Source organism: Canis lupus, chromosome 25 (genome assembly GCF_048164855.1).
Source record: "Canis lupus baileyi chromosome 25, mCanLup2.hap1, whole genome shotgun sequence".
Taxonomy (NCBI): domain Eukaryota; kingdom Metazoa; phylum Chordata; class Mammalia; order Carnivora; family Canidae; genus Canis; species Canis lupus.
The window spans coordinates 39006618-39022972 of NC_132862.1; the positions used below are offsets into that span (position 1 = coordinate 39006618).

Genomic DNA, 16355 nt, shown 5'->3' on the forward strand with positions numbered 1-16355 from the left:
CTCCTTGGAGGTCCCACAGTGGGGAGAGGGCAACAGACTTTCATACCCTTGGCTTCACTATGGAAGCAACCATTCTTCAGGGGTGTTGGCAGAGATGAACTGTACTGCCGGCTCCCCCATGGGCATTACTGAGCATCTGCTAGATGTTCATCACCATGCTCGGGTAGGAGGGCGATGCCATGGTGCTGCTCCCCTCAGGACACCTACTGGGGAGCGCTTGCGATGACTCACCCCTGTCTACTGTTTGAACTTTCTTTCCCTCCCTAACTTTACTTACCATCACCAGACATCCACCTCTTCAATTGCTAAGTGCCACTCTACACCCAGTTGCAAGATAACGCCCTCACCTGCCCACCTCCCTACCAACTGACCCACAGTTGGGGGTGGGGGGAGAGGAGGAGGAGACTAGGGCCAGTTTCTTCTAGAACCTCAAAACCTGGTATATTCTGATTCTCTCATCATTGCAGAGAGGACAACAGCACCAACCCTCCTGCTTTTATTAAAGGAGAAACGGAGATGTGTGAGTGGAACCCCAGTTTTTTGGAATCCTGGTTCCTTCCTCCATGCTAGCCTCAGACCTGCAACCCGGAAGTCACTCTTCCTCCTCATCTTTGAGGACACCTCCCTGCTGCCTTGGTCTCATCCCCTCTTCATTACAATCTTCCTGTCCGGAGAGAGGGGCGATGGGAATCCTGGTGAGAAAGGGGGAGGTGCTGAAGGGAGTGGAGAAGTAGAAAAAGTTGTAACCAGAAACTGACATGAGGACTTCTGATTTGAGCCCATGAGGGGAAATGGTGGTGTCACAACAGACTCCCCTGTCCGAGCCCTTGTGTCCAGCCTGTCCTGGTCTGCTCTCTGCCGCGGCCCAGTCTGGGCCTTGTCCCTCCCCATCCTCAGCAGGACGAAGCTGGCTCTGTTATGAATGACAGCTGTCTGCTCTCCACCCTCACAACCCCAGGCCCACTCGAGTTTCTTCCGGCCCACTGCATTTCCATTCTGTGCTGTCTCTTCATCTTTTCCCTATATATCTTTATCTTTCTTAATCTTTTATCTCTACATACCCCTGGACCCCAGGATTAGGAGTCAGAATGTGAGTCTGAGAAGAAAGGCTTCAGGTTGCCTTTTTTTCTTATCTGATTGAAGTAACTTGCCCAAGCTCATAATTCTTACAGAACTAGCCTGGAGCCAGGTGTCCTGCTACTTATGACACATCCTGCCTCCCTGTGAGACATGGAATCAGATGACAGGGCTGGGGCTAGAACCCCTGGCACCCAGACTTGGAGTCCAGAGTCCTTTCTATCTGCTGCTACGTGTGTGTGTGTGTGTGTGTGTGTGTGTGTGTGTGTGTGATGTGACACGTGATGGAGGAAGAGGGGAACCTGTGCTCTGTTCTCGTCACCTGTTGCTCCACAAGCCCTAACAGTCATTCCTTCACCTCCTAGTTCACCCCTCTCTTATGTCTCCATCTCTGCAATTCCCTCCCATTATTTCTGCTTCCCTGGAAGGGGTCATGGCCACCTTTTCACCTCCTCCATGAGACTAGTTAGCCTTTCATATTCCTACAAACACCTACCTCTCACCATTTTTTTAAGACTTAATTTTTAAGAAAGATTTTATTCATGAGAGACACACAGAGAGGCAGAGACATAAGGCAGAAAGAGAAGCAGGCTCCCTGTGGAAGGCCCACTGCAGGACTTGATCCCAGGACCCCAGGATCACGACCTGAGCCAAAGGAAGACACTTAATTTCTGAGCCACCCAGGTGTCCCTAAGACAGAATTTTATTGAACAATTTAATGCCACATTTTTCAAAATTTAAAGTACGTGCACATTTATCCTAAACAATGAAAGAAACTCTCTTTTTGTGCCAGGCTATGTATGTAATGGCTTTGACAGTTGGCACAGACTATTAAAAATTCCTCGTAACATTAAAAACAGGATATTAAAGTTGTTATTAATTGTGAATACTATTAATTGTGCAACTCCTAACATTACTACCGCTTATTGAATGCTTAATATATGGTAAACACTTCTATTTTCAGAAGCTGGAGGATGGGCTGAAGTCAGCCAGGGATGGAGGGCATCCGAGCTCCATTCTTATCTACAGATGCCCTGCCTTTGGGATCCAAGAGGGGAGGCCAGGGAGGGTGGAGTCCAATATGTGGGGTCAGCTGGTAGATCAAGGGGAGAAGGGACCAGGTGCTCTGATTCCAAGTTACAAAGACCTCTCCCTGCATCTCTAGCAACCTCAGTGGCTGGGGGACCTCAGGCCTGGGCTGGGTATTGTGAAAGTCATTGTGCCCAGAGGATATTTGGGCACCCTTGTACCCTTGTTGTACCCTTATTGTAGGACTCATCTGGGAGATATTCTGCACAAATGGGGGTGGCATGAAATACCCAGAGTATGGTATCTGACTCAAGGGGACAGACAGAAAAGTGGCAAAACGGGCACTCAACTGAAGTTAGGGTTTGGGGATTTCAGGGCTCAATTTTCTTATAAAACAAAGGGTTGTGGTAGATTACATTTAAGGTCAATTTGGATTGATATATCGGAATATCTGGTAAAGGGGCACAGAATGTACTAGTAACGTGATCCAGATAGCTGTAATTTCCAAAGCATTTTCACAGATATGATCTCATTAATCCTTATGACATCATCTTCCCCATGTAGGTGGGCCAGGCAATGTTACCCTCACCTAATAAATGAGGCTTGGTGGGGCACCTGGGTGACTCAGTCGTTGAACTTCTGCCTTTGGTTCAGGTCGTGATCCTGGGGTCCTGGGATCGAGTCCCACATCAGGCTCCAGGTAGAGAGCCTGCTTCTCCCTCTGCCTCTCTCTCTGTGTCTCTCATGAATAAATAAATAAAATCTTAAAAATAAATAAATAAATGAGGCTTGGTGGAGGTTTTGCCGAAAGTCCCTCAACTTTTTGTGGCAGAGCCAGCATCAGCAGCTGGGGGCCCTGGCCAGGCAGAGTAGATGAGCACCAGACTGGTGGGAGGGTGTCAGGGCCCCAGTCAGGGCAGAAAGCCAGGGTTAGCGTTTACTTTGAGTCTGGGTTGGAGGGATAAATACCCAAGAGAGTGGGAGATTAGGGTGTCAGTGGAGAACTCTGGAGCAAAGGGAGGACTTACTACGGACCACTGAGTGCCTGTCACAGGTCAGACACCTGTCTCAGGAAATCTTCACAGCCACCCCACGAGCTAGGTTCTCTCCAACTGGGAAACTGAAAAACAGACTCACAGGCTGTCTGTAGGTCGTTGGTCCAGGACCAGACAGCTAAAAAAGTAGAGGATTCTGAACTGGAACCCAGTGAATTAGATTCCAAAGCCCTGAGCCAGTCTACTGCTGGTCACGTGGGAAAGGTCTTGGGTGGGTGGGGTGGGGGGCTGTTCGCTCCTCCGGTCGGGGCTGGAGGGGTCGGATTGCTGGGCTGGGGGCCCCAGGCTGCCGCCAGAGCCAGGGCTGCAGGCGCCTCCGACTGAGCTCCAAAGGGTTACAGCCCTTCGCCCCCCCTCCCCCGCCTCCTCCCTCCTCCTCCCCCAGGCTCTTCCTGTCCCGCAGTTGCGACACCCCATCTGCCACTCTCTCCCTTCCCTCCCACCTTCTCTCTGCTCTCTGCTTTAATTTTCTCCCAGTTCTCGGGACTCAGCCTCCAGCTCTGGCCTTTGGGGTTGGAGGTCCCGGGACCGTCTCTCCAGTCCGCACCCGGGCTCCCCTGCCCGCCGCCCGGGCTCCTCTTGGGACCCGCCGGGCCCGCGCATCCCGGACCCTGCCGCCGCCCCTGCCTGAGCCCCGATGGGGGAGTGAGAGGCCACGGCTGGCCGGACATGGGCCTCCCCACCGTGCCTGGCCTGCTGCTGCCACTGGTGAGCCCCGAGACGGGACGAGGGCTGGGGGTGCGGGGTAGGGGCGGGTGGAGAGGGCGCCGCCCCGCAGGAGTGGGCCCTCGCCGCCCGTCCGGACCTCGGGCCGGCGTGGCCCCACTTCCAGCGCGGCCGGGAGCTGGGGTTCCCCAGTCGGCCGGCGGCCCTGAGTCGGAGGCAAGGGAGAGGGTGAAAGGCCAGCCGAGGCCAGCCAAGGAAGTCAGCTGGGGCTAGGGATTGGCTGGGAATGTGGGGGCAGGTGCTCGCTGAGGGAGGGGTGGGGCCGATTCGGGAGAGTGAGGGAAGGAGTGCGGGAAGGCCGGCCAGCCCTCTGCCTCTCGGAGGCCAGATGGTTCGGAGTGGTGTCCTCCATCCGCTGGCCAGCGCGGACCCCGGCGGAGGGGAGGAGCTGGATGCTAGGGAAAGGGGGAAACTGAGGCCGGGAGCAGAGATGGATTGGTGGGTAAGTTTGGGATGCTGCGTCTGTGTGTCTGTGTGGAGGCGGGTATTTGGGTGTCCGGTGGGAACTGGACAGGGGCAGGGCAACCCCGTGGAGAGCCAGGACGCCCACCTGGAGGCGCTCCCCACACTGTGCCTCTGGCTCAGCTTTTAGATGGGTGGCCTGTGTTGGACTGGGGACCCTCTCTAGCAGCCAGCACCACCTCCACCTGGTCCTGGCCCTGTGCCCCCTGGGTCCTGGCCCTTCCAGCCCCCTCCCCTCAGGCCTGGACAACAATCTCTTGGTTTCTTCTTTTACAGCTGGGTTTAGGGAAGTTAGTAGAAAGTTGTTTTCGTCACTGGAAAATGTCCCTTTCTTATGCCTCAGCCTTGTTTCAATGCTTCCTTGATCTCCTGTGCCATACCCTGGGTTCCTCTCTCCCCCTACCTGGGTGGATGTTCCTGGCCTGCACTGGCCCGTTTCTTCGGGGTCCTTGCCCTTCCCTGGCCCACGTCCTCCCCGCACTCTCCTCTCCTCTGGATCTTGTCCTGTCTCTCCTAAGCATTCACTCCTTTTCTGTCGGTTTCTCCATGAGTCTCTTTTGAGACTTTTTTCCCTGGTTCCTCCCTCTCTTCTCTGCTGAGTCCACATTTCTAGACTCTGATTCCCCAGGCAGCACCTGTCTCCATCTGGGTCTCACTGTTCTTTTCACTGTCCCACCTCCTGTCTCCCCAGCCCCCTGTCTCTTGACTTCTCTCAAGACTGTACTTCTCCCAGGCTCCCTCTGCCCCCATCCAGTGGCCTGGGCTTACTTTACTTCTCTTCTCTCTTTTGGGGGTAGATCCCTTGGATTCAAATCCTAGCTCCCTCACAGACTAGCCACCTGAACCTGGGTGGCTTCCACGTCTTAGCTTCTTTATTTCTAAAATGTAGGTAATAATCACAACCTCATAATGTCATTTCGAAGATGAAATAGATTGAGAGACAGTTGACCTTTGAACAACATGGGTTTGAACCATGCCGTTCCACTTATATGCAGGTTTTTTCCCACTACATACAGTATTATAAGTATATTTTCTTTTTATGATTTTCTTAATAACATTTTCATTTCTCCAGCCTTCTTTATTGTAAGAATACAGCATACGATACACATAACATGCAAAATGTGTGCTAATCCATTGTTTATGCTATTGGTAAGACATCCAGTCAACAGTAGGATATTTGTAGTTATGTTTTAGAGGAGTCAAAAATTATATGTAGACTTTTCACTAAGTGGGGCGGGCTGGTGCTCCTAACACCTGCATTGTTCAAGGGTCAACTATGTATTAAGTATTCAACTTATTAAATGCTGGGTCTGTGCTAGACATTATTTTAAGTGGGATTACAGTAGCAAGCAAAATCTCTGCCCCCATGGAGTCTACAGTCTAGTAGACGAATAAGGTATAGCAAATAGAAAACAATAAATGTTAGATTTGTATTGTTAGTATTAGTAGTAATTACTTGGTGGCTACTGTGTTTGGAAAACATAGGGTATGGGTAGTCTGAATTGATAAAGGAAAGCGTCTGGGGGCTGGGGAGGAGGCTCCAGCCCATGTGGGAGTGTGACTGTGAAGGGACCCAAGCTAAGCCTGGAGCTGGAGGGGAAACAGAAGATATGCAAAGTCTGAGCTTTTCAATTGTTCACCATTAATACTGAGCACTCTAGTATACCGTGTGTGGGTGGATAGGGGGAAGAATACTGGAGAGAGGGTAGTAAAGCTTATAGGGTTTTGTTGTGCCTCAAAGAGCTTATGGTCTGTAAGACATCTTACAGCAAAAAAAAAAAAAAAAAGATTTCAGAACAGTCTGGAGGGGAAGACCCACAAAAGTGTTTTGATGCGGTGCCCTGGAACACCAATGGGAGACAGACCAGGGAAGGGAATGAGCTGCCTTTTCTTGCTTAGCAGACCTCAACCGTGGTGTCGGGGCTCCAGGAGCACCCTCTGCCTAGAGTGCAGAGCCTACAGTGGATTGTCTCTGACCCAGCTGAGAACTTGACAGCGTGGGCTGTGTATTCGCTCTAAACCCCTAGAAGCCATATGGGACCTGGTGCCTAGATGGTGCTTCCTAACTCTTTGTTGAATGAATCAAGGAACAGGCATTGGTCAGATGAATGAGGAAGAGAAAAACCTCACAGATAAGTGGATTTGGAGCTGAGATTCGAAGTCACTCATTGGAAAGATGCCTAGAAAAAAGGGAGACTGGTTTGAGGGAGAGTAGGGGAATGGAGAGGTGGGGTTTTGTGTTGGGGTTGGTGGTGGCAGGAAGCTGAACGTTGTTGCTGGAAGTGGAAGGAGCATGTTGAAGAACAAGAAGAAATGAGAAAATTGAAGGGTGTTGGGGAGGGGATGAAGGAGAATCTTGAGTGTGGTCCCAGGTAGAGGAATTCATTCATTCATTCATTCATTCATTCATTCATTCAGACACAGTTTTCTGAGGGCCCATGGCATCTGGGAACATGTTCAGAATAGTAGTGAGGTGCCTCTGCAAGTACTCATTCAGGGAAGGAGTGACCTGTGGAAATGATGTTTGAGGTCAGGCTCTGGAGAGGAAGATTCCCATCCAACCTGTGGGTGCAAGTTGAAGCATGAACACAGATAAGAAAGTGTGTAGGATGGATTGGAGCAGGAAAGAGGCTGGCAGCTGGGCAGTCAGCGGGGAGACAGTTGCAATAATCTAAGAGTGAGGCAGCCCATGGATACGGACAGGACCAAGAGATCCTGTCCTCCGAAGAAGGACTGATGAGGTGAACTGACAGACCCGATGGCCTCAGGACTGGGATGGGGCCTTGAGACGAGAAGGGTGGCAAAGTTCTCAGTACCGGAACTATGATATTTGTCTAGACCAGGAGATTGACCAGTTGAGTTTGGGGGCATGTTAAGGGTCAGAGCCAGATGAAGTGCACACCTAACAGGCTAGAGCAGGGCTTTTCAAACTCTAATCTGCCTTCATATCATTCATATCTGCTGCATGCAGTCACCAGTGATGCTCAAAAGGAGAGGAACACTGGTCAGACTCTCCAGTGGGGGAGTGTGTGTATGTGTGTGTGGGTGGGAAGGAGTGGGTATGATTTGAGAACTCTTCCTCCACCCCCTCTAATGGGGAGGGAGAGGAGATAAGTTTGTTCCTATAAGGGGGCGCTAACTACTTCCCTCTGGGAATCATTAGCTTTAACTGGAGTGGAACATAGATAAGTCATCAGATTGGCCAATCAATCTGTATTTATTTGGCTCCTCTCGTTCTAGGGGCTGAGAAGATACCCAGGAGGATAAGACACTATCTCTGACCACACAGTCTCTCAGATTGCTCATCTCATAGAGTCTATGGTCATTTGTGGGAAATCATATCTACTCACCCAGGATAATTATATTATAGTGAAAGCTGAAAGTAGATACAGTTAATTCACGTTATTGAAGTTCACAGGAGGCTGAGCAGCTAATGAGCTTGTGCGGAGGAAGTGGTGTTAATAATGGAGGGCTTCGGGGCAGGGAGGTGGGGTCTCAGCTGAGCTCTTGGAGGAGAAGCTATCCTGAGCTCCCCAAAGATTTTGACATTAAAAGAACAAACACATCTTAATTTAATGAACAAATTAATGCAGGGGAAGGGCACAGCTAAGGTCTTGAGGTGCCGGGTCAGGGTTAGACCACAGGGTCGCTCTCTGCTCTCTGCTTCTCCGCCCCCTCTGCAGCCTCAACACAGGAAGTCACACTTGAAAGTCTCCCCAGGCGGAAGTTGTGGGGGAGTCGGAGGGGTGCCAGGCCACCCCCTCAACTGTGTCTCCACAGGCACCTCCCAGTTTCCTGCCTTTCCCCTGCTCCAGATGGCAGGTGCAGGCTGGCTAGTGTCTTTGGGCTCAGAGCTCACCTCCTAATTTAGCTGGAAGACGCAGCTGCTGAGGACCCGCCCCCTAGAGCCAGCTGGTGGGGGCCTGAGGCCCTGGCTACTAGGAGTCAGAGAGGGCTGGCTGGAGCACTGCTAAGGGCTATGAGGGATCTGGGAAATGCTGTCCTCCATCCCTTCTTGGCCTGTTTCCTCACTCCTGGAAAGTGGGCCTTTCAGGGCTCTGGAATTTCTCCTGTACTGCCAGTGGACTTGGTGGGGGTAGGGCTGTGGAAGCCCAGAACTGGCCTTATTTCCTAAGGGTTGTTGGGGGACCCCAGGGAGGTCCCCGAACCCACCCCAACTGGCCAGAACCAGCCAGGCTGTGGGAATGCAGTGAACCCCGAGTGGGAGGGCAGCCTTGGTTTGCCTTCTTTTGGAAATGGGGAGTGTCAGGGGGGCTGGTTAAACCCAGAGGAGGAGCGAGGGCAGGGCCTGGTCTTAAAGGAAGGATGCTGAGGGGCGGGAAGGAGCTGAGAGGCCCCTCAGGGAGGGGTGGGTAGTGACCTGATAGGAAGAAGCCAAGGGTTGAGGAGATTTCCCTTTGGGATGGAATGGGAGAGGGAGCCGTTTCCCAAAACATGTGTGCCAAGTGGAACAGGGGTCTCTTGCCTGGCTCTCTTGAGGAGGAGGGGCGGGGGAGGAAGTATGCTCTGAGTGGGGATTGGAGGGAGAGCCTGGCCCCCAGGACAGAGGGCTCAGATGGGGTCTTAATGGCTGGCTGGTCCCCTCAGTCGTTCTGCTGACTCATGACCCTTGAGGAGCTGGGGAAGCTGCTGGTTCTCTCTCCCTTCCCCTAGCTGCCCTCCCTCCCTGGCCTGAGTCACTGGGCGGAGCTGCCGGGAAAAGCTTTTTCCCTTTCCCGGATCCGACTTAACCCCCAAAGTGCTGGAGAGGGAGGGAGACACAAGGATTGAGAAAGCCTCCCTCCCTCCTGGGACATTTACTCCTCACAGGCCAGGGGTCCCTGAAAAGCTGCCCCCTCCCACCAAGGCTGTCCCAGAACTGGAGCCTCCAGTTTTACTTCCCGACCTTCGACCTTCTCCGCTGGTCCACTTTGCCTCCGAGGTGGTGGGGGGGGGGGCTGCATGGAATTCCAAGTGCCAGCAAACTTAGGCGCAGAGAGCCCTTCTTCAGGCATAGGATCCACACTTTCAGGATTGAGAAGCTCTTCCCATTACCACCCCAAACTCTTCCTGTTGCCTTGGACACCTCAGTCTTGTTGGGCGGGAGGTGACAGTGCTGGAGTGGGCCAAGGATGATGCTGCCATCTGGGTAGGGGAGGCGGTTTGCTGCTGTTTCCCAGGGTGGCTTCTGTTTGTGGCTGAGGCTCCAGCTTCCAGGCGGCAGCATCCCCCAGAGAGTGCCTCAGAGTGGGACCCACCTGCCCACCCTGCCTACTGGGCTGTGGGCTGCCATGCCCTCCTGTCCCATGCTGGGGTTTCTGTGATCAGATTAGCATGCTGCTCCCCAGGGTTGAACACACTTCGAGGACATCCTCTTATCTTTACATAAAGTGGCTCTCATAGCAGAGGGCAAAACAAATCAGGACCCAGGGAAAGCCAGAAAGAGGCTGACAGGAGCCCAAGGGGCAAAGTCTGGGTTGGAGCTAGACACTGACTCCTGGCTTTGCTGTCTGGGGCTCAGAAGCCAGAACAGAGCAGGTGGTTCAGTTGCTGGTGGGGTTGCCCCAACGGTATAAAGTGTGCCTCCCAGAATGCCCGTGCAGAGGGCCACAGGGCTCCCTGATCCACCCTCAGCTCTTGACTCGATAGTCCTCTGAGCAGGACCAGTGCCCCCTGGCCAGCTTTAGTTGGTATAAACTACATATGCCTTTGTCCACTCCTGCCTGCCTGAAAAACTTTATCATCTACCTCATTCCTGGTCCAGAACTTTCCCTTTTACCCCCTCCCCTTTTGCCCCTGGCCAACCTGGGGCCTTTGTGCAGATTTCCTGGTGGAAGGGGATAAGGCATGGAGCCTGAGGGCATAATCCTAAATGAGGTTCTGATAGAGATTTATAAAGAAACCCTTCAGGACACCTGAGTGGCTCAGTGGTTGAGCATCTACCTTTGGCTCAGGTTATGATCCCCAGGGTCCTGGGGTCAAGTTCAGCATCGGGCTCCCTACATGGAGCCTGCTTCTGCCTCTGCCTGTGTCTCTGCCTCTCTCTGTATGTCTCTCATGAATAAGTAAATAAAATCTTTAAAAAAAAGAAATCCTTCCTTTCTACCCACTCCCCAGGAATGGTGCCCACAGAGACATCACTTACTTCCACACCAATCTGATTTTATAAAAAAACCTTTTAACTGGTATAACACAATCCAGGAAAGTAGACAGATCCTAACTCCTAACTGTTCACCTGTGAATGTTCACAAAGTGAATACACTGTCAACATAGCACCCCGATGGAGAAACACCACCTGAAGCCTTAGGGCTCCTGTTGGAAAGAAGGGCCATAATTGAGGTAAACAGCCAGTTCCCAAAAACACAAAACAAAAACATTCCTTAAACACCTGCCCTGTGTCTAGCACTATTAGCCGATATGGGGAAATAAGGATAAAATATAGCCCAGGCCTGGGGTCTACTAGCCTTGACTTGGAGGAACAAAAATTCGTAGGAGGGAAGGATTAAGCACCAGATTCCATGGGGCCAGCCAGCTAAGCTCAGAGGAGGAACATCAAGAGTGAGCAGGAGTGGCCTGGGGAGAATGTTTCACTGAGAAGGGACTTGAGCTGGGAAGGCTTTGGACTTGCCACCTCTAAGGCTCCCACCCTCCCTCTCCTGATGGGATCTCCTCTGATTCTTTCCCCAGGTGCTCCTGGCTCTGTTGTTGGAAATATACCCCATAAGCGTTACTGCACTTGTTCCTCACCCCCGGAACAGGGTGAAGAGAGCTATTCTGTGTCCCCAGGGAAAATATATTCACCCTCAAGACGATTCCATTTGCTGTACGAAGTGCCACAAAGGTAGGAGAAAGCGGTAACAGTGAATCTGCTCAGTTATGGGGTCCTGCTTCTTCCTTTGCCTTTTCCAGAAGTTCTAGAACCTGGGGTGGGGGGGTGTCTTCCACCTCCAGTCTCCTAACTTTGCTGCCTCTCTTGGGCTGGGATTTCCTCCCATCTTTCCTCTTAGAGACTTGGGTGGAAGATGGCCCCAACTGTTCTTTCTAGCCTGGGGCTCCTTCCTTGAGCTCTCACTGCCACCTAACCCTGCCCCCCCCATCACAGGGACCTACCTGTACAATGACTGTCCAGGCCCAGGGCTGGACACAGACTGCAGGGAATGTGAAAACGGAACTTTTACAGCTTCAGAGAACCACCTCAGACAATGTCTTAGCTGCTCCAAATGCCGAAAAGGTGAGTCTCAGGAGGTTGCAAGGGCTCTAAACTGTTAGGGCAGCTTGCGTGCCTGTCTCTGTGTGTGGGCAGACAGAGCTCTGCTGGTGGGTGTGAGTGGGACTGCGTGTGCATGCATGAGTGCATGGGTGGAGATGTGTGTACAGAGAAAGGCACACACGCTGCAGTGGGTCAAGGGCTCATACCCCATCTCCTCCCCACTCCAGAAATGAACCAGGTGGAGATTTCTCCTTGTACTGTGTACCGGGACACGGTGTGTGGCTGCAGGAAGAACCAGTACCGGTTTTATTGGAGTGAAACCCTTTTCCAGTGCAATAACTGCAGCCTCTGCCTCAATGGCACGGTGCAGATCTCCTGTGAGCATGGCTCTCCCAACCCCAGCCCCCTCTCTGCCCTAGGGTGTCCCCATCTCAGGAAGAAGCTCTCCACCTCTGTGCCCCAGCCCCCTGACGCAACTCTTCCCCTCCTTCCCACTCCCCTGAAGTCTGTGGGACCACCTCCACTCTGGCCATCCACCCTCTGCCCTTCCTGGTTTTCCCCGTCATCCTTGGGGTGCAGGGCAGTCCTCCCTTAGCTGTGCTGTAATCTCTCCCCACAGGCCAAGAGAAGCAGAACACCATATGCACCTGCCACGCGGGGTTCTTTCTAAGAGAGCATGAATGCGTCTCTTGTGTGAAGTGAGTATCTCTGCCAGCTGCTGGGCACTGGATTGAGTGGGAGGGGGCTTGGGTGGGATGGGGTGGCTGCAGGTGAGAGCCACCAGCAGGGCACGGGAGACACCCCAGGATGCTCCGGCTCTTAGTGACAAAACAGCAGAGTTCCCTCCACCTCTGACTTGCTTCTAAAATCTGAAGAAGTCTTTGGGGAGAGAGGCTCATGGACTTCCAGTTCTTTTAGAGATTTGGATTTGGGGATGACAGGGTATGCTGTAGTTTGATGATTCTAGGATGCACATTTTCACATTTCTGAAATCAGACTGCTTCTAACAATTGATGTGTCATGGTTTAGCTAGCAACTCTGTGTGTGTGTGTGTGTGTGTGTGTGTGTAGTGGCATGTAAATAATGGTGCTTCTTATTACTGATGGCATCTTTGCTGTGATATGGTATTTCTCCCCCAGTCTCTGTTCAGGCCTCCTCACCTCTTTTGGCTCTACAGAGCTTGTTCTTGCACACATACTTGCAAAGAAGGAAATTTCAGGGCTCTAACATTCAAGTGACCTGGGTTTAAATCTCAGCTGGGCCACTTATTGGCTGTGTGACCTTGGGCAAGTTACTTAACATCTCTGAGCCTTAGTTTTCTCACCTTTAAAATAAGGATAATGACACCCACTTGGCAAGCTGTATAGCTACAAAGTGCCTGACACCAAACTATTTGTTTTCTTTTTCTACTAAGTCCTCTCTGTTACTTCAAAGAGCTTTTACACTGATTCCATGTGGTTCTCTCTCTCTCTCTCTCTTTTTTTTTTTTTTTTTTTTAAGATTTTACTTATTTATTCATGAGAGACCCAGAGGGAGAGAGAGGCAGAGACATCCCTCCCCATGCAGGGAGCCCCATGTGGGACTTGATCCCAGGTCTCCAGGATCACACCCCAAGCTGAAGGTGGCGCTAAACCGCTGAGCCACCAGGGCTGCCCCTCCACGTGGTTCTCACCAAGAACTTGTAAGATAGGCAAAAGTGCCTCTTCCTGTTTCAGATACCTCCTGAGAGTTCACTTTCCTGAGTTCCTTCTAACCCCCCAAGAATTCTCATCACTCCATGCTGCCCAGTGACAACTCCTAACAGGGGAAGATGTGCTTGTTCTAGAATGCTCTTTGGCTGCCCCCCAACAATATGTATTTCAAAATTTTTCACACACATGTTTGACCCTTCTCTCAAAGTCAGGGATTGTCACTAGCAGTGTTATCTTTTTAAAAAATATATTTATTTATTCATGAGAGACACAGAGAGAGGCAGAGACATAGCCATAGACAGATGCGGGACTCAATCCCAGGACCTGGGGATCACGACCTGAGACAAAGGCTCAACCACTGAGCCACCCAAGCATCCCACTAGTACCGTTATCTCAAGAAAAAGCTCTCCAACCTCTCTCTACCATGGGATTCTCATCAGTGAAACAATTCAGTGATAGTTACCATTTTCTGAGCACATACTGTATGTCAGGCAGACTGATCTCACCTACTCCTCTATTCTGACAGGTGGGTAGGAACCTTATTTTACTGATGAGCAAACTGAAGCCTCCACAGGTAAATGACTTGTTTGGAGTCATACTGCCAGCCAATGAATGGGCTGGAATGCATGCTCTGCCTCTGATTGCTTTGATTTTTTTCTACACAGCCTCCTCAAGATCATTTCCAGTTCTAAAGTTAAATGATTTTGTGATTAACTTGTGTTTCATTCCCCTGCATCAGGACAGGTTTCATTTCCCAGGAGAGGTTTAATTTCTATTATACCAAGAGATACCTAAAAATATTTGCAGAGCAAGGAATTTCCAACAATGTGGAGGTTTTTTTTTTTTTCTTTTTTCTTTGTCTTTCCACCCTGTCTTCCTCTTATGGGAGGGCTCCTATCCACCTATGCCATCTCTTCTTTTAGCTGTAAGAAAAACACAGAGTGCGGGAAGTTGTGCCTACCCCCCGTGGAAACAGTCAAGGTCCCCCAGGACCCAGGTGAGGAGAAATAACCCGGTTCCCAGGCTCACCTGCCCTGTCCTCATCCCTGCCCCTCTACTCAGCCAGCCAGCCCCACTGCCTCCTGCCGCGGCTGCCTTCTGACCACAGCCTGCCTTGTCTGTAGGCTCCACCGTGCTGTTGCCCCTGGTGATCCTCTTTGGTATTTGCGTTTTATCCTTCTCCATCGGTTTAATGTGTCGCTACCAACGGCAGAAGCCCAGGCTCTTCTCCATTGGTGAGTGGTGGTTGGGGGGGAGGGGGGCCCAGCGTGCTGGTGGGGACGTGGGAAGAGGTGGGGTGGCATGATGGACCAGCACAGAGGGAAATGAGGAGTGTCCCCTCAGTTCTCTGCCAAGAACCCTGTTGGCAGGAGGTAGCCCTGATGGCTTGTGGGAGGTCACACTGCATCAGTGCTTCTCTGGTCCCTGGGGCCGCTTTGGCCCTGAAGCATGTCACCACAAGTCCTCGCCGCCAGCCCCAGGATGGGCGCAGGGCTGAGAGAGGAAGTGAAATTTGTGACGCTTTGTTTCTTTTTTCTTAGTTTGTGGGAAACCAACACCGACGAAAGAGGTAAGATGAAACTCGGACCGTAGCCCCAATCTTCCCCGGTTGTCCATTATAATCATACCCAAATGGCCCTCGGCCACCCCTACCTGCCTGTAGCCCCAACCCCTCTCCAGAATGGAGGGTTCCTCTTCTCCGCTAATGCTGTGCCTTCTCTCTTTTAGGGGGAGCCTGAGTCCCGGGCCTCAGTTCCGGGCTTCAGTCCCACCACGGGCTTCAGTCCCGTCCCCAACCCCACCTGCACCCCCAGGTCCATCCTCACCCCCAGTCCCACCTTCACCCCTACTGACTGGCCTAACGGCAGGGCTGCACCAGTCTCCAGAGAGATGGCCCCACCGTGCCAGGGGGCTGGCCCCATCCTCACCTCGGCTCCAGCCTCCACCCCCATCCCCACCCCTGTTCAGAAGTGGGAGGACGGCACCGCCACTCCGCGCACAGAAGGTGAGCTCCTAGCAGGTGCAGAGGGCCGGGCGCCTGGAGGGCGAGGACGGGAGGGGAGGGGCGCGGGCGCGGGAGGCTCACCGCCCGCCCGCCCGCAGCGGACCCCGCGGACCCCGCGACGCTGTATGCGGTGGTGGACGGCGTGCCCCCGTCGCGCTGGAAGGAGTTCGTGCGGCGGCTGGGGCTGAGCGAGCACGAGATCGAGCGGCTGGAGCTGCAGAACGGGCGCTGCCTGCGGGAGGCGCACTACAGCATGCTGGCGGCCTGGCGGCGGCGCACCCCGCGGCGCGAGGCCACGCTGGAGCTGCTGGGCCGCGTGCTCCGCGAGATGGAGCTGCTCGGCTGCCTGGAGGACATCGAGGAGGCGCTGTGTGCCCCCGCCGCCCTCTCGCCGGCGCCCCGCCTCCCTCGATGAGGCCGAGGACCGCGGCCTCCGGGCAAGGCCCCTTCTTCTGGACCCGGCCGTGGCGGGGCAGGCGTGCTGGGCAGCCACCTACTTGGTGCTACTCTTTGAGTGTACATAGGTTTTCTCAGCAGCTGGAGCCCTTCCGGAGGCTCAGCCTTGTGTGCGTGGCAGGTGTGTGTGTGTGCGTGTGCGCGCGCGTGTGATCCCGAGAGAGGTTGAGTGTGCCAGGAGCCCAAGCTTGTGGCTGCAGAGATAGGAGGCGCCCTGACCCCCCACCCATTTTGGGCTTAGAGAACCCAGAGAGGCGGCTGAGGGGCCTCTGGGGGGCACCTGGGCCTTTTTCACAGTACATAAGCAATCTTTGTATCAATGATGTTACACTAATGGAAACTGATTGCCCTTCTGCCACTGCTTGGACAAGCACAGAGGAAGCTGAACGGTTCCAAGGCAGGGGCAAGCACAGAACAATGGGGCCGCCAGCTGGAGCAGTGGACTTTTGTAAATACACTAAAACTTTGGAATTAAAGTGCTCCTGGAAGGGCTGCTTCTGAGTGGTGGGTGTGGGAGGCTCCTGATGGCGTGGGATGGGAGAAGCCCTGAGCTTGAGCCAGACACCCCGCCACCACGATGCCAGCTGACCGAGGAGTAGCCTGTGCTCACTCTGTGACCCCCCTCCCCACCAGGTTCTCTTTCT

The 16355-nt window shown here is 52.9% G+C and overlaps 1 protein-coding gene across 3 annotated transcripts; it reads left to right on the forward strand.

The window, feature by feature from the left end:
* Positions 1–3553: 3553 nt before the first annotated feature.
* On the forward strand, positions 3554–16199 carry TNFRSF1A (TNF receptor superfamily member 1A). 3 transcript variants are annotated; one of them, XM_072799261.1, is made up of 10 exons: positions 3554–3869; positions 11037–11190; positions 11452–11580; positions 11787–11936; positions 12179–12257; positions 14174–14247; positions 14375–14485; positions 14792–14820; positions 14979–15255; positions 15354–16199. In XM_072799261.1, exons 1-10 carry the CDS (start codon positions 3831–3833, stop codon positions 15668–15670), a joined length of 1359 nt encoding a protein of 452 aa, XP_072655362.1. In that variant the 5' UTR covers positions 3554–3830; the 3' UTR covers positions 15671–16199. The 3 variants fall into 3 exon arrangements, with proteins under 3 accessions (XP_072655362.1, XP_072655361.1, XP_072655360.1); XM_072799259.1 differs by lacking the exon at positions 3554–3869 and adding an exon at positions 4162–4329; XM_072799260.1 differs by lacking the exons at positions 3554–3869; positions 11787–11936 and adding an exon at positions 4159–4329.
* Positions 16200–16355: the final 156 nt, after the last annotated feature.